The sequence below is a fragment of the Daucus carota genome, chromosome 4, assembly GCF_001625215.2.
Source record: "Daucus carota subsp. sativus chromosome 4, DH1 v3.0, whole genome shotgun sequence".
Lineage (NCBI taxonomy): Eukaryota > Viridiplantae > Streptophyta > Magnoliopsida > Apiales > Apiaceae > Daucus > Daucus carota.
The window spans coordinates 6,496,657-6,519,035 of NC_030384.2; the positions used below are offsets into that span (position 1 = coordinate 6,496,657).

General features: G+C 35.2%; 1 protein-coding gene across 1 annotated transcript; it reads left to right on the top strand.

The window, feature by feature from the left end:
- The first annotated feature begins 17,500 nt into the window (after nucleotides 1–17,500).
- LOC135152136 (uncharacterized) lies at nucleotides 17,501–20,905 on the top strand. Its single transcript, XM_064091969.1, has 8 exons — nucleotides 17,501–17,536; nucleotides 18,177–18,999; nucleotides 19,041–19,294; nucleotides 19,381–19,560; nucleotides 19,653–19,759; nucleotides 20,005–20,485; nucleotides 20,577–20,681; nucleotides 20,807–20,905. Exons 1-8 carry the CDS (start codon nucleotides 17,501–17,503, stop codon nucleotides 20,903–20,905), a joined length of 2,085 nt encoding a protein of 694 aa, XP_063948039.1.
- The last annotated feature ends 1,474 nt before the right edge of the window (nucleotides 20,906–22,379 follow it).

The window sequence follows — 22,379 nt, forward strand, 5'->3', positions numbered from 1 at the left end:
TTCTTTGATAAACCTTGAAGTTATTTCTCATTCCTCCTTTGAAATACATCTGAGACACTTTGAATAGTAGTCTGCTTCTGCTTCAAAATTTATTTATGATGTTGGTGTTTCTATTTTATTGAATGATATTGTTGATCATCTTGATTGTGATAGAATTGGATAGTTTTCTAAACTTGGACCAAATGAGTGGTCAGACCAGATGAGTGGTCGCTTTAGGCCAATGTGTGCCTTGGATCCAGTAAACGAGCATGGTGGGACCTGCTCGGGGTTAGTGTCTGACTGATCAGCAGCCTAACCTTTGATTTTTTTAAAAATAAATTTAATATCCAATTCTAATCGGTACTCTAAAAACAAATCTTGATATTGAGATTGATTCCATTAGACACTGGTTTCCTTCAGCTTATGATTAATATTTTAATTGACATTGTTATACTTGCTGAGCTTGTTAGCTCACTCTTGCGATACTTTATGTTCTTTCCAGTGAAGGCAGAGAAAGTTGGTAACGACGACCTTCAGGCTAGTGGTAAGGCCAGGATTCCAGGCTGAGAGATGGAGAGAGCTATCAGCAGCACTTGGTTTTTTATATATGTACTAGTTTGAGTAACGAGACACAAGTGATGTGTAAGCTTGTAAGAATTAAGTTTATATTTTGGGATTTGGGTTTGTAATAATTAAAGTTATGTTGTGGCTTGTTTTATACTTTAACCTGTTGCGATCCATGGATAGTTAAGGGTCACTGCATATATTATATTAATTATAGGTTTATGTTATGGTGTGGACCCCAAACTTCTGACCCGGGTTTGGAGGGCGCCACACTTCTGGTCAAATGTTGTTCCTCACATAGCTTCCCTGTTCTCTCTCATCAGTTGAGGACTGATAAGTGCATATTTTTGTATATTTTAAATGCCTAATTATTGCTTGTTCTCACTTATTTATTTGTTTATTTGTCTTTTTTTAGGAAAATTGCAAAAGCTTGAAGAAATAAAAGAATAAAGCAAAAAGAAGAAAAAGATGGAAGAAAAGGATCATAGGGGAATATTCTCATGGGAAGCATCTAGATGGGACACCTACACCCCCCTCTACCCTAATTTCCCCCTATAAATACACACATCCCCATCATGTTTCAACTAACCTAGGATTTCATATTTTTAGTAGCCTCTTTTTTATGTAGTAGATCTAGTAGTAGCACTCTAAATTTGTAAACACTTTTATTATATCAATACAAGTATTCATTTTTGTTCTTAAATCTTGCTCTTTACTTTTACTTCTAGGCTATGAAATCTTTCTCTAACCACATGAGACTCAAAATTACTTGTGGATTGAAAGGAGCCTAATTATATGTTTTAAGCTTGCATTTTTTTAGTATTTAGATTGAGCCCCTTTTAATTCTCAATATTATTAGTGGGTTCAATGGTTTAGTATTCTAGATTTTGATTTTAGCTTGTAGTTTGATGGGGTTTTGTTAGAAACTTAGTAGATAAGCTAGTTTTGAGGTTTTATGTGATTTGGAGTTAGTTTGGTAAGACTTGGTGTTCTCCTTGTTCTTGATTTTGGGGCTTTTTGGTGTAAATTTTATTTTATGATTTTGAATTGAGGTTAGTGGGTTTATGTTGGAAATATTATGTTTAGGCTAGATTTGAAATTTGGTGTAGTTTAGAGTTGATTTGGTTTGATTTGGATCTTGTTTTGGTCAAGAAATGAGTAGTTTAGGGGCTATTTAGTGTAGAATTTAGTGTCAAATTTGGTTTAGAGTTTAGTGGGGTTTGATTAGAAATATTTGGAATGGCTAGATTTTCCGGTCAAATCAATTTTCCGGCGAGATTTAAGCTATTCCGGTGACCACCATTAATTCCGGGGAAAGCCGTAGCGCGTCGTTAGTTTCTGACCACCATTGATTTTCGCTGTTAGTTTTGTTTACACTTTACACCACCTCGCGCGTTTAAGTATTTTAGTTTTTTGTTTTTTTTGTTTTGTTTTCTTTTTCTTTCGCGTCAAGTTGCAGCTTCATTTTGCCGTTCTTTTCTCTTCGTTTTCCATTTACTTCTGTGGTTGATTTCACGTGCTGTTTCCACAGCTTTCTGTTTATTTTTATATTTAGTTTTCTTTTTACTTTTAATTATTAGTTATTAGTTAATTAACAATAGTTGTTAGCTTATTAGTTGTTTGTTAATTTAAGGTTAATAATTATTAGTTACATATTATGTTCTTATTTTAATTATCAATTTAGATTAATATTAATTCTCCTCAAAATTATTTGGTCTAATTTGATTAAGTTAGAAATTAAGTTTTCGCGAAAATTATTCTAGTCCTTGTGGTTCGAATCTAAAAGTATTAAAACGAGATCGTGCACTTGCGATTAAAATCTTTTTTTGAGCACATCAAGGACGAACTTTGACTTTGGTCAAAGTTTGCGCCTCAAGAGTGCTATGTCTTCACTATGATGATACTTAGAGAATTTTCTAAGTGAGGAAGAGCTTTTGACTTCTGGTCAAATGTTGTTCCTCACATAGCTTCTATTGTAGTAGCACTTAGAAGAAATTCCAAGTAATATGAACTTTGACTTCTGGTCAAATGTTGTTCCTCAACATAGCTTCCATTGTCTTGTCTTTTGACTTAGTCAAAAGTTGCTCCACCATTGTAAATGTTTTCCTTGTTATCACTCCTTTGACCAAGTTGACTTGAGTTTGCTCCTCTCCCTACTTAGCCAAATTAGCTCAAATCTTGAGTTGACACAAATCATATATTATATTATGTTCATAATATTATATAAATATATGTATAAATAAAGACATACATATAAATATATATAAATAATATTTATATAAACATATAGTAATATATATATACATATATTTAAATATATTCTCATATATTTCAATATATATAATATACATATAATTTTATGTAAATATAAATATAAATATATATAGAAATATATATAATTACCTATAGATATAAATATACATATATTTATGCACATAATATAATATATATATATATACACTTAAATATATAAATGTTTATGTAAAATATAAATACATATACTATATACATATATATTTCTTCAAATATATATACATATAAATATACATATACATATGTTTAAAAACATATATACATATATATTATATATATTATATTTAACTAAATATACATATATACATATATAATTATATTTGTACATATACAAATATACAAGTGCACACATATAAAATGTCACTTCCTGATATGGCATTTGAGCAGTAAGCTTTGGCATAGCTGGCATTTGGCTTGGCTTGGCTTTGGAACAAATGACTTGATATGACTGGATCAATTCTTCGATCGATAAATACTTTGCAAAGCTCCGTACGTGCTGACGCTTAGTGCACTGGTCTGGTTCACAAGCGACTAACACTGAAGTTAAACATTGTACCGTCTTTGTCAGCAAACATTGATCAGTCGATTCCGGGTTAGTTTATGCATCAGTTTGTTGATTATAAATAACCAACCAAGATATATAGAAATATCTTGCTTCAGGGGTTGCACTGAAATCTTTCGAGTACTTGAACAACATCTTCATTGCTTCCACAATCTTGAATACTTCAATCTTTATTCTTTACTGAGGCATGAACATATTAATGAACTTCTTCCAGTGAACTTATTCCTTCAAGACTGTAGATGGCTTCTTCAACCTTTGTCTTCGTATCTTCGGATTCCGGTGCAAGCGTAGTGTTATTTACTTGTCCTGTTCTATTGTTGAGTTATCATGCCTATGTAACATATAGGGTTGTCTTTACATTTAGACTTACATAGGTCTTTATTTTCAGAATAAAAGAAACAATCATTCTACTATTTTGATCCCGTTCAATATACACAAAGTATATAAGTATTATTCAATAGTCAAGATAAACTATTTCCAAATAATACTTCAGTCGTTCCAATGGTTTGTCTAACACCATTTAGACTGTGAACCTTTATTATATTATATAAGGAGTCTGACAATCTAATCTTCTGCTATCCCATTTAATATTAGATTGTCTACAATATATAATACACAGACAATGTGAAAACATGCATTCAAGATTCTCAAATAATTGTTATATACTTCAAACGAATATTTCAGTATAACCCTAACACAAACGAGTCTGGAAAGAAACTACAAGGTGTTTCCAACATCAATTAAGTCAATAATGAAGTTACAAGTTGTTTCCGGGCTCAAACGAGTAAATAACTAAAGGTTGTTCAAACTTCAAACAACCAAAAATAAAGTTAAAGTTGTTTTCAACTTCAAACGAGTCTAGAACGAAGCTACAAGTTGTTTCCAACTTCAATCGAGTCAATAATAAAGCTACAAGTTGTTTCCAACTCAAACGAGTCAAGAAACAAACTACAAGTTCATTTCAATTTCAAACAACAAAAAATGAAGCTACAAGTTGTTTTCAACTTCAAACGAGTCTGCAATGAAGCTATAAGGTGTTTTGATAGGTCCATTATTTTGCACATTTTAACTACCTATTTATTGCTTGTTTTCGTATTTTTATTAGTTAATTGTTTTGTTTTCAGGAATTTTTAGAGAAATCGAGAATTCAAGAGAAAAAGGAACAAAAGGTGCAAGAAGGGAAAAAGAGGAAGAAAAAGAAAAGAAAAAGAAGAAGAAAAAAAAAGGAAAAGAAAATCAAGACACAAAGACTCTTCTACCCCTAAAACCCTAATCTAGGCCTATATAAACATCCTTTTCTCTCATTAGCCACAAAAACTTAGTCTAGCTTAGTTTACCCTGGTTTTTACGTAGCCTCCTTTATCATCTTCCACATCTAGAATAGCTTGTTCTTTCAAATTGTAATCTCTCAAATATTGTAAACACTTTCATTTATATAAGTCCAAGTTTAGTTTCTTATCTCCTACATCTTTACCTTGTTGAAATTTATGGCTATGACCAACCTTCTTTCTAACAAGTGGATAAAGTGGCATTTATGCCAACCACTTGTGGGTTGAAGAGCCTTTATTTTATGTTTTGAACTTACATTTTTAGTATTTATGTTGAGCCCCTTTTAATTCTCAATATTATTAGTGGGTTCAATGATTTAGTTGATATTTTGGTTTGTAGTTTCATGGGGTTTTGTTAGATACATGATAGATAAGCTAGTTTTGAAATTTTGTTTGATTTTGAGTTGGTTTAGCTTGATTTGGTATTGTCCTTGTTCTTGGTTTTGAGATTTTTGGGGGCGTTTTGGTGTAAATTTTAGTTTTTGATTTTGAATTGAGGTTAGTGGGTTTATGTTAGAAATATTATGTTTAGCCTAGATTTAAAGTTTGGTATAATTTGGGGTTGTTTTGGTTTGGTTTGAATCTTGTTTTGATCAAGAAATGGGTAGTTTAGGGGATATTTAATATAGAAATTAGTGTCAAATCTTGTTTAGAGGTTAGTGGGGTTTGATTACATAAATTTGGAATGGCTTGATTTTTCGGTTAAATCAATTTTCCGGTGAGATTGAAGCTTTTCCGATGAGCTCGATAGGTTCCGGCATGACTTCAACTTGAACTGTTTTTTTTATACTGCTGTGCATTTGTGTGTTATTTAACTCGCGAGTATGTTATGTTTTCATTAGTCAGTATAAACGCCGCGTGTATGCATTTATTACTCTATTTCTTTTTGTTTTATTATAGAGTAAAGTGCATTTTGTGTACCTCAACTTAAAGCGTGACACCACTTTCAATATCAAATTTAAAAAACCTTCACTTGCAATACTATAGTATCAAAGTCAATGTAAATTATGTACTGCCGTCTATGAGGGGTTAACGCCGTTAAGTAAATAAGGTATTTTAGTAATTTACTTACGGCAACAGCTCATTTTACTTTTTGCACAAGCTCTTTTGCGTATGTATTCTAGCAAAGAATCCCAAAAGTATTATCTTCTTGCCAGTGAACCAGAACTCTGTCATTATCACCCCTAATCACAAGTATAATCTGATACCTTGAAGAATCTGAGGTTATACTTGATCTAGCTTGTGATTGTGTGTGAATGAGTGTTGAAAAAAGTCGATTATTTGGTGAAAATGGAGGCCGACAATTTAGAATATATGCTGAGATGTTTGGTTTCATAGGTGGATACACCGACAACTTGAATTTCATTTACTCGTCGGCCGAACGGAAAGATTGTGAGACACCTAAGTGAGATTGATGTTTTTGAAAATTAATGAAGGTGCTTGTAATGACCTCTCTTTGTGGTTTTTTGTTATCTTTGTTGTTGATCGTTTGTTAAATTTTATGTAATGCAATGGATGGTAAAATTTCATCTGCTGTGAGCTAATGTTTTATCATTTATGAAGGTCAAGTTCTAGACTCCATTTTATTTAAAACCATTTATAAATTCCTAGTCATGCTGCCTCCTCCAGATTGTAAAAGGTAGAGGCTGTATGACCTTTGCATATTCTTCTCGTGTTTCCTTAAAACACAAGTCATGTAATCTGCTGTGCTATAGGGTTGCCAGCCATCAACTAGGGAAAGATAAGAGGGTTTAGTTTACAGAAAAAGAGAGATGACTTGTTGAAATCCCGCTTATTTACTTAACGGCGTTAACCCACGATAGACGGCAATACATAATTTGCATTGACTTTGATACTATAGTATTGCAAGTGAGGGTTTTGTAAGTTTGGTATTAAAAGTGGTGTCACGCCTTAAGTTGAGGTACACAAAATACACTTTACTCTTTATTATATTATGTGGTGCTGCTTTTGATTTGTCCTGCCATAATCGACCTGTCATGAATTAATCTTTTAGTTTTTCTTGTTATTCGGATAATTTAGTTAGATTTTGGCGATGAACTTCTAAGTTAAGAAATTTGAGATTTTTTTAAAATTATAATTATTACTTTTTGTTTTCTCTCCTAAAACATTAAACCCTCAAAAATTAATTTGTCTAATTCGCCTAAATTAGAAATTAAGGTTTTCGCGAAAATAATTTTCGCGAAATTAAGGTTCTTGTGGATCGAATCTTATATTACTAAAACGGGATCGTGTACTTGCGATTAATTTCAAAATCTTATTTGAGCACATCAAGTTTTTGGCGCCTCTGCCGGGGACTAAAATTAATTTTCGCGCTTTAATTTTTAATTTTTCGGATTAGTTTTTTTTTATATTCTCTCACTTCTTTTTGGTTGAATTTTAGAAATTGGAGGAATATGAGCTAGTTTGGAATAAGTGGAGAATATTCTTGGAGTATTGAAAGCTTGCTTGGGGTAACTTGTATCTCTATCCTATTTCAATTTTTTTATTTAGAAAATCACAAAAAAATTGAAAATTAAAAAAATCACAAACAAATTAAAAATTTTAAAATCCAAAAATATTAGATAGAATTACATATGTGTTGCATCATGCATTTAATCACTTGGGGCACATCATTTAGATTTTAATTTTTGTTTTTAAATTTTCGTACCTTTATTTGTGGTGATCGCTGGAGGACCCCAAGGTACGTTAATTTCTTTCTTTCTCTAGATTAGGACACGTAGTTTAAGCATCCATAAATGTTTATCGCTTTAATTTTATTGTTGTGTGGAGCATCATTTAAATAAATCTTAAGGGCAAAACCCACTCATAAGATAAGGGAAGGGATTTCATCACTCTTTGCAGCCCACAACAATTTAATTCTTCATTTTGCATTCCCAAGCCTTTTTAATAAATTGAATTAGACATTAGGCCCTAGGTTTCGCGCTCAATTAGGAAAGTACCTAAACGACGAGCTAATCTTTAATTATTCCGACTCTTCGGTGTCTAAGGCTAGCGAAAGCTTACCTGGTCGAATAAGGTTTGGTGTCTAAGCGCGGAGATTGGCCTCTTGGCAATGCCTGCTCCAAACTGGCCAAACCGGTCCGAATAATTTTGGATTTATCGAGTTTTTGGTGGTCCTTACGGTTAGGAGCAAGGTCTAGTTCATTTTTTTAGGGAACCCTAGATTTAGGTTTTTCTTTCTCTTTTACACTCTTTCTTTTGTGTGTTTTAATTTTTTGCACTTATTTGCTACGTGTTTACTATCTAGTTTTTGCGAACTACTTGGGTTAGGAACGAATCGTCTAGATTAGTTAGACCGATAATCGAAATTCCTTCTTCGTCCTCTTCGGACTCCGAACCCATAGAAGCTAGCGAACCGATAGTAAACATGGCCGTGTCTCTTAAAGACCGTTGTTACCCGTCTCGTTCAAGTCAACCTTCGTGCATCACCCTTCCTCCCGATAATGGTAATAATTTTGAAATCAAAGCTCACCACATTAGCATGTTACCTAAATTTACCGGAAGTGAGGGTGAAGATCCTTATCTTTTTATCCAAGAGTTCGAGGAAGTTTGTTCCCTCCAAAAGCTCACCAATTAACGGAAGATTCGATTAGACTTAGGCTCATTAATTTTGTGCTTAAGGAGAATGCGAAAGAATGGTTATATAGTCTTCCCGTAAATTCTATTTCCACGTGGGAGGGGTTCGTTGTGGTGTTTCTTAAAAAGTATTTTCCAAATCATAAGACTACTCGAATTACTAATGAAATAAATCAATTTCATCAAAAGGAAAATGAGTCTTTTTGGATTTTCTTTGACCGCTTTAAAAATCTTCTTTCACAATGCCCCCACCACGGAATAGAAAAATGGAGACTTTGCAAGATAGTTTACGAGGCCTTAGATAGTCAAACCACTGCGTTATTAGAGTCTATGTGCCAAGGTAAATTCATGGAAAAAGATGAGGACCAAGGGTGGGAATTTTTTGAGGATTTAGCAGAATAGACTATGATGTGGGAGTCAACTAGGGAGCCCAAAAAGTCAATTCAGTCGTCTAGTGCTAGGGGTTTGCATTCGATAGGAAACAATGTGGCAACCGATGCCAAATTAGCTACCCTAACTAGGAGACTTGAAGCTTTAGAAACTAGTAAACCTCCCACACAAATGTCGACGCAACCTTGCTACGATTTTCAAAATCCCGCAACTCAACCCTTGCACGAGTTTGAACAAGTAAATGCTATGTTTCAAAATCTTAGGAATGATGCGTTTGCACCCACTTATAATCCCGGGTGGAGAAATCACCCAAATTTCTCATGGACCCAAGGTCAAATTTTTCAAAATCAAGGGCCAAATTCTTTTCAAACTCCTCAAACAAATTTTCAAAGGCCCAACCCAAACTCTTGCTCCACCCAAAGTCCGAATTCATTTCCTAACCCAATTCAAACACCTTTGAATCCTCCCGGTTTTAATGATTCGGATAAACGTCTTAATTCATTGGAAAAGAGTTTGGAAGCCTTAGTGAAATCGCAAACTAATTTGACCCAATCTCAACAAACTTTCATGACAACCCTAACCCAAGATAGGCAAATCTTGCATTCTAACGTGCAAGCCGTGTCTAAGTTAGAGGCCCAATTGAGTCAGTTAGCTAGCGCGTTGTGTGAGCGGGAAAAGATTAAGTTGCCAAGTCAACCCGAGGTCAATCCTAAGTTTCCTCTCAATCAAAGACCTCCCGAGAATGTTAATACGATTATTTCTCTAAGGTCGGGAAATCAAGTGGATAACAAGGTTGGTGAGAACGTTAATGAAAATGAGGAGTCGATTCCTAAAACAAATCCTTCTTTGTATAGCACTAATCATGACAAACCCGAATGTTCTAGAATCCGTGAGTTTATGAGTGAACCTAGTCCTGGGCCCATCTCTCAAAGGCCCAACGAAGAAGTTTACAAGCCAAGGGTTCCTTACCCACAAAGACTCATTCGCCCTAAACAATCGGCCCAAATGGAACAAATTTTAGAGGTTTTCAAACAAGTCAAGATAAACATTCCTCTTTTGGATGCCATTCAACAAGTTCCTTCTTATGCTAAGTGTCTAAAAGATTTCTGTACCCATAAGAGAACCACCCATGTTCCTAAGAAAGACTTTTTGACCTCACAAGTTAGCTCGATTCTCTCGAATCAAATTCCCGTGAAATATAAGGACCCCGGTTGTCATACAATTTCTTGTGTCATAGGCGATAAATTTGTGGATAAGGCCTTACTTGATTTAGAAGCGAGTGTGAATCTTCTTCCTTTCTCGGTCTACCAAGCCCTAGGTTTAGGGGATCTCAAGACCACCAATATGACCCTTCAACTTGCTGATCGTTCTATTAAAATGCCGAAGGGAATTATTGAGGATGTGTTAATCAAAATCGGTGATTTTATCTTTCCCGTTGACTTTGTTGTTCTCGAGACTCAACCCGTCTCAAATCCTAAAAACCAAATCCCTATCATTTTAGGACGACCTTTTCTTGCCACATCCAATGCCTTAATGAATTGTAGGAATGGTTCAATGAAGCTCACTTTTGGAAACATGACCATAGACTTAAGCATTTTCAATGTAGGAAAAGAACCCAATGAGCTTTATGAGCAACCTATAGGGGTTAATGTGGTCAACAAGTTTTTCACATGGTCTAGTTATGAGGATAGCGAGATTGAGTCTCTTCTTAATGAGGATTTCAAAGTCAACCATGAGAATAATAGGACGTATCATGAGTCTTTGAGAGAGTTGACCTCGGAGGAGTTGTTAGGAGAATTGAACGACATTTGTTCAAAATGGAAGACTCCACCCGAGATTGTTCGTGTTGACCCTAGGCCCGATTTAGAGAGTCATGTAGGTGAATCACCGACATTTGACTCGTTTCATCATTCGCATAGCACCTTAGGGAAAGATGACAGCATTTCTTACATCGTTCCTAGTGATTTATCCCATGACCAAAATTGCATTGTCTCTAATTTGCATGATAATAAAGAAGCATTAAGTTGGTTTAGGGAGAACATTAGTGATACTTGTCCTATAGGGATGAACGATTGTCATATGCTAGAGAAAGTTTTTGTGCCTAAAAATTTTCACACACATTTTGACTCTTTCTCGAAGTTTCCTCCCATCTTTCCCTCCGGAATTGGCTGATTTTGTTCCTTTTTAGAACCTTCCCTCGTGAGTTCAGGTATGGGGAAGGAAATGTGTGCGTGCGTGGGTCGTGTTAGTGTTTCGTTCGATAATAAAAATCCCCTTCATATCCATTTAAGGTATTTTCACTTTACTCTCTCATTTCAATTCTCTCTTTTGCATACATTGAAGACAATGCATGATTTAGGTATGGGGAGGGCTTTAGTATAATTCTTAAAAAATGAAAAAACCCTAAAAAATAAAAAATTAGAAAAATCCAAAAATAGAGATGTTTTAGCTAAGTTGTCTTTCTCTCACTCGAACTTTAGGAGTAGTTGGTGTTAGCATGTTTTCGAAAAGTATGTATATGTAATGTCTTTTTGATAATTTGAACGTAGTTGAGTAAGGTTGTCTTTTTGAAGCTTGTATCGACCAATTTGTACTCTAAATTCAAGATGACACACACATTTGCACAAGACATTTGATGGAGAAATTGTCTAGTGATATTATTCGACATCTGAGAGAGAACCCACATGTTGAAACAATGTCGAATCGAACCTTTGCTAATAAAAAAAAGAAAAAAAAAGAAAAAAAAAAGAAAAAAAAAAGGAAGAAAAGAAAGGGAATAAGCTACTTCAACACCCATTGTTCTTTATAGATAAAATCTTTAGATAAATGGGCAAGAGTAGATTGGCTAGTCTTGTTTTGTGGCCTTTGTTACTCGAGCAATTAAGTCCGTAGGGGGATTTTAAAACCTAGTGCCCTAAGACCGTTTGGTTTGGGAGTCACTGACCTAAAGCTCGCTACATGGGTAACATAGAAAGCCTAAGAAAACGGACAAAATAAAGTCAATGCAAAAAAAAAAGAAAAAAAAGAAGAATAAGAGTTTGTGAAATTTGGCTAGATATTTGTTTCGATAGAGATTGGGTCAGTTCAAAATTGGTTGAAAAAGAGAAAATATTCTTAGACGATTAGGATCCATCAAAGGCCTTAAAATTCATTACACTCCTTAGATTTCTAGTAAATTTTTGTGTCGAGTCAAGTAGATTAGAGGCAATTGTATCTTGATTATTAGTAAAAGAGTCTTTGAGTCGTATTTTCCTTAAAAACACTTTTTGTTAACACCAGCGAAATTAGAGTAGAGTCGAGTAGACACTTGCTAGAATGTCTCACAGATTTTATGGGTATATCTTCTGTAAACCCTTAGGAGACAAAACTCCTCTTGTAGAGATCGTCTACGAGTTTAACGGGTTGGTGAACCTAAAATCACCCGTCACGCCTACGAAAAGGAGGCTAGGACTTGCATTTAGTTTTCTTAGTTTACTTTCTTTTCTTTTGATTTTTACTCGAGGACGAGCAAAAGATAGGTATGGGGACGTTTGATAGGTCAATTATTTTGCACATTTTAACTACCTATTTATTGATTGTTTTCATATTTTTATTAGTTAATTGTTTTGTTTTCAGGACTTTTTAGAGAAATCGAGAATTCAAGAGAAAAAGGAACAAAGGGTGCAAGAAGGGAAAAAGAGGAAGAAAAAGAAAAGAAAAAGAAGAAGAACAAAAAAAAGAAAAAGAAAATCAAGACACAAAGACTCTTCTACCCCTAAAACCCTAATCTAGACCTATATAAACATCCTTTTCTCTCATTAGCCACAAAAACTTAGTCTAGCTTAGTTTACCCTAGTTTTTACCTAGTTGTTAGTAGCCTCCTTTATCATCTTCCACATCTAGAATAGCTTGTTCTTTCAAATTGTGATCTCTCAAATATTGTAAACACTTTCATTTATATAAGTCCAAGTTTAGTTTCTTATCTCCTACATCTTTACCTTGTTGAAATTTATGGCTATGACCAACCTTCTTTCTAACAAGTGGATAAAGTGGCATTTATGCCAACCACTTGTGGGTTGAAGAGTCTTTATTTTATGTTTTGAACTTACATTTTTAGTATTTATCTTGAGCCCCTTTTCATTCTCAATATTATTAGTGGGTTCAATGATTTAGTTGATATTTTGGTTTGTAGTTTCATGGGGTTTTGTTAGATACATGATAGATAAGCTAGTTTTGAAATTTTGTTTAATTTGGAGTTGGTTTAGCTTGATTTGGTATTGTCCTTGTTCTTGGTTTTGAGATTTTTGGGGGCTTTTTGGTGTAAATTTTAGTTTTTGATTTTGAATTGAGGTTAGTGGGTTTATGTTAGAAATATTATGTTTAGGCTAGATTTAAAGTTTGCTATAATTTGGAGTTGTTTTGGTTTGGTTTGAATCTTGTTTTGATCAAAAAATGGGTAGTTTAGGGGCTATTTAGTATAGAAATTAGTGTCAAATCTTGTTTAGAGGTTAGTGGGGTTTGATTACATAAATTTGGAATGGCTTGATTTTCCGGTTAAATCAATTTTCCGGTGAGATTGAAACTTTTCCGATGAGGTCGATAGGTTCCGGCATGACTTCAACTTGAACTGTTTTTTTTATACTGCTGTGCATTTGTGTGTTATTTAACTCGCGAGTATGTTATGTTTTCATTAGTCAGTATATACGCCGCGTGTATGCATTTATTACTCTGTTTCTTTTTGTTTTATTATATTATGTGGTGCTGCTTTTGATTTGTCCTGCCATAATCGACCTGTCATGAATTAATCTTTTAGTTTTTCTTGTTATTCAAATAATTTAGTTAGATTTTGGCGATGAACTTCTGAGTTAAGAAATTTGAGTTTTTTTTTTAAAATTATAATTATTACGTTTTGTTTTCTCTTCTAAAACATTAAACCCTCAAAAATTAATTTGTCTAATTCGCCTAAATTAGAAATTAAGGTTTTCGCGAAAATAATTTTAGTTCTTGTGCATCGAATCTTATATTACTAAAACGGGATCGTGTACTTGCGATTAATTTCAAAATCTTATTTGAGCACATCATGTTTCCAACTTCAAATGAGTCAATAATGAAGCTACAAGTTGTTTTCGGGCTCAAACTAGTAAAGAATGAAACTATAAGTTGTTTCCAACTTCAAACAACCGAAAATAAAGCTAAAGGTTTTTTCAACTTCAAATGAGTCTGGAATGAAGCTACAAGTTGTTTCCAACTTCAATCGAGTCAATGATGAAGCAACAAGTTGTTTCCGGGCTCAAATGAGTCAAAAATGAAACTAAAAGTTGTTTCCAACTTTGAACAACCAAAAATGAAGCTACAAATTGTTTTCAACTTCAAACGAGTCTGGAAAGAAGCTACAAGGTGTTTCCAACTTCAATTAAGTCAATAATGAAGCTACAATTTGTTTCCGGGCTCAACGAGTAAATAATAAAACTAAAGGTTGTTTCCAACTTCAAACAACCAAAAATTATGCTAAAGTTGTTTTCAACTTCAAACGAGTCTGGAACGAAGCTACAAGTTGTTTCCAACTTCAATCGAGTCAATAATGAAGCTGCAAGTTGTTTCTGCGCTCAAACGAGTCAAGAAAAAAACTACAAGTTCATTTCAATTTCAAACAACCAAAAATGAAGCTACATGTTGTTTTCAACTTCAAACGAGTCTGGAAAGAAGCTACAAGGTGTTTCCAACTTCAATTAAGTCAATAATGAAGCTACAAGTTGTTTCCGGGCTCAAACGAGTAAATAATGAATCTAAAGGTTGTTTCCAACTTCAAACAACCAAAAATAAAGCAAAAGTTGTTTTCAACTTCAAATGAGTCTGGAACTAAGCTACAAGTTGTTTCCAACTTCAATCGAGTCAATAATGAAGCTACAAGTTGTTTCCGCGCTCAAACGAGTCAAGAAAGAAACTACAAGTTCATTTCAATTTCAAACAACCAAAAATGAAGCTACAAGTTGTTTGCAACTTCAATCGAGCCAATAATGAAGCTACAAGTTGTTTCCGGGCTCAAACGAGTCAAGAATGAATATGAAAGTTGTTTCCAACTTTGAACAACCAAAAATTAAGCTACAAGTTGTTTTCAACTTCAAACGAGTCTAGAAAGAAGCTACAAGGTGTTTCCAACTTCAATTAAGTCAATAATGAAGCTAAAAGTTGTTTCCGGGCTCAAACGAGTAAAGAACTACAAGTTCATTTCAATTTCAAACAACCAAAAATGAAACTACAAGTTGTTTTCAAATTCAAACGAGTCTGGAATGAAGCTACAAGGTGTTTCCAACTTCAATCGAGTCAATAATGAAGCTACAAGTTGTTTCTGGGCTCAAACGAGTAAAGAATGAAACTAAAAGTTGTTTCCAACTTCAAACAACCGAAAATGAAGCTAAAGTTGTTTTCAACTTCAAACGAGTCTGGAATGAACCTCCAAGTTGTTTCCAACTTCAATCGAGTCAATAATGAAGCTACAAGTTGTTTCCGGGCTCAAACGAGTCAAGAATGAAACTAAAAGTCGTTTCCAACTTTGAACAGCCAAATATGAAGCTACAAGTTGTTTTCAACTTCAAACGAGTCTGGAAAGAAGCTACAAGGTGTTTCCAACTTCAATCAAGTCAATAATGAAGCTACAAGTTATTTCCGGGCAAACGAGTAAAGAACTACAAGTTCATTTCAATATCAGACAACCAAAAATGAGGCTACAAGTTGTTTTCAACTTCAAACGAGTCTGGAAGGAAGCTACAAGTTGTTTCCAACTTCGATCGAGCCAATAAAGAAGCTACAAGTTGTTTCCGGGCTCAAACGAGTCAAGAATGAAACTAAAAGTTGTTTCCAACTTTGAACAACCAAAAATGAAGCTACAAGTTGTTTTCAACTTCAAAAGAGTCTGGAATAAAGCTAAAAGTTGTTTCTGTAGGAACAATCCGACATTGGCCCTGCGTTTTATGATGCTAATTAAAAGTTCGAACAAAATATTAACCTTAATCGCTACGACGAATTCACGTCTTCTGCTGTATTCCCTGATTCTCCTTGGACGAAGTGTGGCCTTCAATCTCCCAAGGTGTGCCTCTCCTTAGAGCTCCGAAAACCCCAAAACCCTAGCTGTCTCCTTGAGAAAAACGTCTGCCTCTCTCAAACTCTAGGATGAATTCGTTTTGGTATGTCTTTCAACTTTAGGAGAACGAGAATATATATAGGCTACAGTAGGGATCATGGACCATTAGGTCAGGCCTTCCAATGACATTCCGGGCCAGGCCCAATGTCATTAAATAATAATTCAATCCACTAAAGAATTAATATTTCCACTACCTTTCCTAATTCCGTAAATTAATTATTTAATTCGGCTCCCATATTAATTGCTTATAAATTCCCCATGTTTAAGATATCGAATGTCCATTAATTAAATTAATTTCTGACAAATAATTTAATCAATATCTTTTATCCTTGATCATCCACTCAACCTTATAATTATCCAAGAACAAATCTGCCTGCAGGACTAAAGCATAATTATCTTTATGAGATTTCAAGAGGACATCATCTTCCGAATATATTTTTCGGACATTGTTTCCTTTTATAGTTAATATCCCACTCTGTATATAATGTCATTGCCCAATACATAAATTCGTAATTTAAAATAAATTACTTAACTTATGAGTCAAGGCATGTGCATTAAATACAAGTGTCAATCACTATATCCAGATTAAGAACCTAAGCAATAATAACATCATAGAATCTTAGTTCTTTATTGTCAGAATAAAAGAAACAATTATTCTACTATTTTGATCCCGTTCAATATACACAAAGTATATAAGTATTATTCAATAGTCAAGATAAACTATTTCCAAATAATACTTCAGTCATTCCAATGGTTTGTCTAATACCATTTAAACTGTGAACCTTTATTATATTATATAGAGCTTATTGCAGTTTGTAACCCTACACTTTGGGCAATTAGCAAATCAGACCCCACACTTTAAAACGTGACACATTGTAAACCCACACTTCAGTTTTCTTTCGGTTTGTAACCCGGGCCCACTATTCCGTTAAAAAACCACGTTACCGTTAACTGATTAAGTGTAGTGTGTGTGATTAAGTGTAGTGTGCCACTTTGTCTACTCCATCACCAGCTCTCTTTCCCTCCCACCCCCAATTCGCATTTCCCCCCAAATCAGAAAACCCTAGCTACTACAAGCGATTAATGAGCGATTTTACAATGAGAGGTCGACTTCGTCCTGCTGGAGATAGTGGCGATCCTTCTGCAGCCCCGGCGAATGATGGGTCGAATTCGGATGGCGATTGTATAGCCGGAGATAGCGCTGAGTTTCTTAAATATAGAGGCAAGATTCTTTCATTTATCTCAATTTGTTGTTATATACACGTTTTGTTGGTCATTTTTTGAATATCTGCATGCATGTGTTGGTTGCTAGGGTTAATTGGATATACCTTTGTTTATGATTTTGGTCCCTATCTGCTTATTCATTTCAAAATTGGGCAGGTGTAGTATATTTAAGAGTTTTACTCCTTTAGGGCATGTGTTGTTAGATTTTGATTTCTATTTTTGTGGTCCCTAACTGCTTCTTTTTTCTGATTAATAATCACTCTTCATATATGTGATGTAATTGATTAATTTTTTATTTATTATTAAATGTAGATGATTCTATTTATTTTTCGATAAAATTATATCATGGAGGAGATTTAAACGAGACTAGTGAGGAATATGTTGGTGGAAAAATCTCCTACTTTGATGTGTAGTGTAGTCGACATGACGATGATTGAACTAGGTGCAATGTTGGGAGAGGTAGGTGAAAACTTGAAGAAACAGAGGTGTTCTACCTCATTCCCGGAACTGGGCTGCCACATGGTTTACTACCACTTGAATCCCTGAATGATCTTGATGATTTGCTGAATTTGGTAGTATACAGTCACCATCATGTCCTCTATACCACAAAAAATAAAGTTTTTCTTTTTGCTGAAATAAATGATTTTGAATTCACCCAATTATTTGAGGATCAAAGGGTGGAAAGGATAGAGATGATCAGAGAAGAGGTGGTTCCTACTGCTGATGAAGTGAAGAAACCAGTGAAGAAACCAGTGAAAAAAAAGAGAAGGATCCCCCCCCCAACCCTCCATTCAGATTAAGGAAAAAGGGCAGATATTCGATGCTTAGGGTGAGTGTATTTGCATGATTTCATTCTTGTCTCTTATACACCTGTTAAGATATTACACTAAATTGCACTAAATTCTTGTATTCTTTCACTAAATTGCAGGGTTTATTCAAAAATACCGAGGAAACACCAGTTATTATAGAAGATGAGGACATTGATTGAAGAATTGTAGTGCAAAAAAGGGAGGAAAGTGCAGTGCAGAAAAAGATGGAAGGTGCAGTGTAGGAAAATGTGGAAAGTGGACTGCAGAAAAAGGTAGAAAGTGGAGTGTAGAAAAGGGTGGGAAGTGGAGTGAATTTAGAGGAAGATGGGAATGATGAAGAAGCTGAGGAAGATGGTATTGATGAAAAAGCTGAGGAAGGTGATAATATTGATGAAGGTATCGAAGAGGAGCATGATTTTATTGGTGATGTTGAGTTTGCTGCTGATGCTGATTGTGTTGTTCCTGAGGAGGAACAATTTGAAGTGAAGAGTGATAGTGAAGGTGTGCTGAGGAGTAGTGAGGAAAGAATGGCACTGAGCTCCTGTGATGAAGCTGATTCAAGTTATCCACAGTTCAATGAAAATGCAGATATGGAGGATCCCAAGTTCAGACTAGCGATGGTTTTTTCAAGTGGGCAAGCATTTAGGGATGTTGTACGAAAGCATGCTATCGTGCATCAGAGACCTGTGAGGCTGAAGAAGAATCAGATAGAAAGAGTTAGATGGATCTGTTGTGCAGGGTGTGAATGGAAGGTTTATGCAACAAAGCAGAAGAGGTCCACATCCTTTCAAATAAAAACTTTAGGGGACCTGCACACTTGTTCCCCTACTTGGGATCAGAAACAATTGACTTCCACTTGGATTGCAAACCATTATGAGGATGATATCAGACTCAACCCTACGTGGCCAGCAGCTGCCTTTAGGGCTAGAGTTATCAATAATTTAAAGTGCAACATAAATGACTCTATGATTTACAGGGCTCTAAGGAAGGCAAAAATGGTGATACAAGGTAAACATGAGGATGAGTTCAAGAAATTATATGATTATGGCAATGAACTCCTGAAAGCAATGCCAACCTCCACAGTCAAAGTCATGACTGAAACTGCAATGTCTGGTACAGATGCTGTGACATTTAAAAGGTTTTTATCTGTTTAGGCCCACTGAAAGAAGGTTTTATACATTATTGTAGACCACTGATAGGGTTAGATGGCACTCATTTAAAGGGACCTTTTGGGGGTATACTTCTAACTGCAGTGGCCACTGATCCAGATGAAGGAATATACCCTCTTGCTTGGGCATGGGTTGAGGCTGAGAATAATAATTCGTGGGACTGGTTTATATCATTACTGAAAAATGATTTGAGGATTCAAAATTCTGGTGAATACACCTTTATATCTGATAGGCACAAGGTAAAATATCAACTGATTTCGTGTAATTTTGTGTCTTTATCAACTGATTTTGTACTAATTCAGTGTCTTCGTCAACTGATTTGCAGGGCCTGGTGAATGCTCTAAAGACTCAACTTCTTAATGCAGAAATTAGATTTTGTGTTCTGCATTTATATGCAAATATGAAGAAGGAATATAGAGGAGCCGCAGTTGGAAAATATCTGTGGTATGCTGCAAGATCCACCAGTGAGTACACTTTCAATAAGAACATGGAAGCATTAAAGAAGGTACACTCCTTATTTATGACTGCTAACTACTAAAATACCCATTTTAACTGCTTATTTGTGACTCCTAACTACTACAATATTTTATCTACTAGATATCTCCTAGGGCTTTTGAGTGGTTGAATGCTAAACCTAGGAGTGGAGCAGATCAGGTTTTAGGGACATATGTAAGTCTGACATGTTTGTCAACAACATATGTGAGGTCTTTAATAGGGCAATCTCCAGCTATAGAGAAATGGGGATAATTAGCATGTTTAAGGGTCTCCATTTAAGTTGCATGGCAAGAATACAGAAAAGAAAGACTAAGATGGAAAAAAAGACCAGAAAGTTCTGTCCAAATCCCCCCAAATCATTGAATAGGTACAAATATTCTCACCATTACTTGCATTTCAATTATATTTTCTAGTTGAATTTCTTGTAATTTCACTTAATTGCATATGTTTGTAGCTTAATAAAATATGCATCATCAGCAAGACCCAATTGGAATGGGGGTGACAAGTATCATGTCACCATGACTGAGGGGGGCCATGAAATTATGGTCGATCTTAAAGCTAAGACATGTGCTTGCAAAAAATGGCAGCTCACTGGCATCCCTTGCCACCATGCCTGTGCTTGCATCTTTTTCCAGAAGCAACAGCCACAAGATTACTTGCATCACTATTATGAAAGGCAGAAGTTCATAGACTTATACAGCAACTTACTAGAACCTATTAATGGTGAGGAATTTTGGGAAGCTACAAACCAGCAACCAATATTACCACCTCCAGTTAGGGTTGCACCTGGAACACCTAAAATCAAGAGGGACAAAAATAATGATGTGGTCGAAAGTAGAACAGATAATCCAACAGTGCTGAAAAGAGTGGGGACAACATTGGCTTGCAAATACTGCAAAGAATCTGGCCACAACAGTAGGAGCTGTAAGAGCAAGGTGAAAATATTAGTTTCTTTATTTTCTTCTTCATGTTGTTTATGTGTTCTTCTTGATGCATGCTCTGTAATATGTGATGTGTTGTTTACAGAAAATTGATGAAGCAAGAAAGGCAGTGGAGGAAGGTGTCAAAGAAGGGGAGAGTACGACATTGCCTAACAAGAAGGAAGGTGTCAAAAAAGGCAGTGCTCTTATTGCAAGATTGCTGGACACTCAAAAAGAACTTGCTCAAAAAAGGAAAATTACATTTTTATAATTTCATGGCAGTGCTCTATATTTTCTTGTCATATGGATGTTGATTGCCTTCATTTATCTACTCAGAAATCTGAGGAGGCTTTCAGAGGAGAGAATTTAATGGATCATGGAGAGGTAGAAAATGAAGCATTGCTTCCACAGAGCACTAATGCTGCACCACACTGACTTATTAGTTTGTTAAAAACTGCAGTTTATTTTGGTATTACTCCAGGCCTAGCACCACAGTCACTTATTAGTTTATGTTGGTACTTTTGGAACAAAAATTGGGACATATCAATTTGTCAACTGTTGACATTTGATATAGTCAATTTTACCATCCAAACTAAATGATACTCTTGGAATGTCTATTATTTTTGTAATGGCTGCAAAATGTTTGTAATGGCTGTAAATTGTTTGAATGAGTTTGGCTGCAGATTTATGGATTCAATGAGGTTGGCTGCAAAGTGTTTTTGTGGATTATTTTGTTACAGGTTTTAGTTGTTTCTGTGCTTTCTATATGCTTTTGAACTGCAAAAAAACAACTGCATCAAGCACGGGGGTAATAGGGGGTTATAAACTGAAATTGCAGCTGTTAACCCCTTAATCAGTTGACGGTAACGTGGGTTTTTAACGGAATAGTGGGCCCGGGTTACAAACCGAAAGAAAACTGAAGTGTGGGGTTACAATGTGTCACGTTTTAAAGTGTGGGGTCTGTTCGCTAATTGCCCAAAGTGTAGGGTTACAAACTGCAATAAGCTCAATTATATAAGGAATCTGACAATCTAATCTTCCACTATCCCATTTGATACTAGATTGTCTACAATATATAACATACAGACAATGTGAAAGCATGCATTCAAGATTCTCAAATAATTGTTATATACTTCAAACGAATATTTCAGTATAACCCTAACAATCTTCCACTTATTTGCCACAAAGCATGCATTCAAGGTTCCTTGGTATTTGCCACAGCACCAGTATTATCACAATAAATTGTGATTTGCTGTAGGAGATTAGGAACCACATCCAAATCCAACAGGAAGTTTCGGAACCATATAGCCTCTTTGGCTGCCTCCGAGGCTGCCACATATTTGGCTTCCATGGTTGAGTCTGCGATGCATTTCTGCTTCACACTCCTCCATATTACGGCTCCACCTCCCAAAGTAAAAACACATCCCGAGGTGGACTTTCTCTTATCCTTATCTGTCTGGAAATCCGAATCGGTATATTCCAGAGGCAATAAATCAGAGGACTTGTAAAGTAGCATATACTCCCTAGTCCTTCGCATGTACTTGAGTATTGCTTTTACGATACTCCAATGTTCCTCTCCAGGGTTTGACTGGTATCTGCATAAGGAACTGCCTTCATGTTCTCTATCTCCTTAGGTGTCAAAGGACACTGACTCTTTGATAGAGTAACTCCATGTCTGAAGGGTAAATTACCTTTCTTGGAGTCCTGCATGTTAAAACGAGCTAATACATCATCTATGTAGGGCTCCTCAGATAAAGCCAACATCCTTTTCTTGCGACCCCCCTATAAGTTTTATCCCAAGGATGTATGCTGCTTCACCTAAGTCCTTCATTTCAAATTGTTTGAACAACCATGCCTTTATTGAAGACAACATCTTAACATTGTTTCCAATGAGTAAAATGTCATCAAC

Coding starts and splice junctions, on each gene's coding strand:
- LOC135152136 (XM_064091969.1), top strand. CDS start 17,501: ATGACGATGATTGAACTAGGTGCAATGTTGGGAGAG. Junction 17,537..18,176: donor TAGGTGCAATGTTGGGAGAG/GTAGGTGAAAAC, acceptor AGTGGAGTGTAG/AAAAGGGTGGGAAGTGGAGT. Junction 19,295..19,380: donor TTATATCTGATAGGCACAAG/GTAAAATATCAA, acceptor ACTGATTTGCAG/GGCCTGGTGAATGCTCTAAA.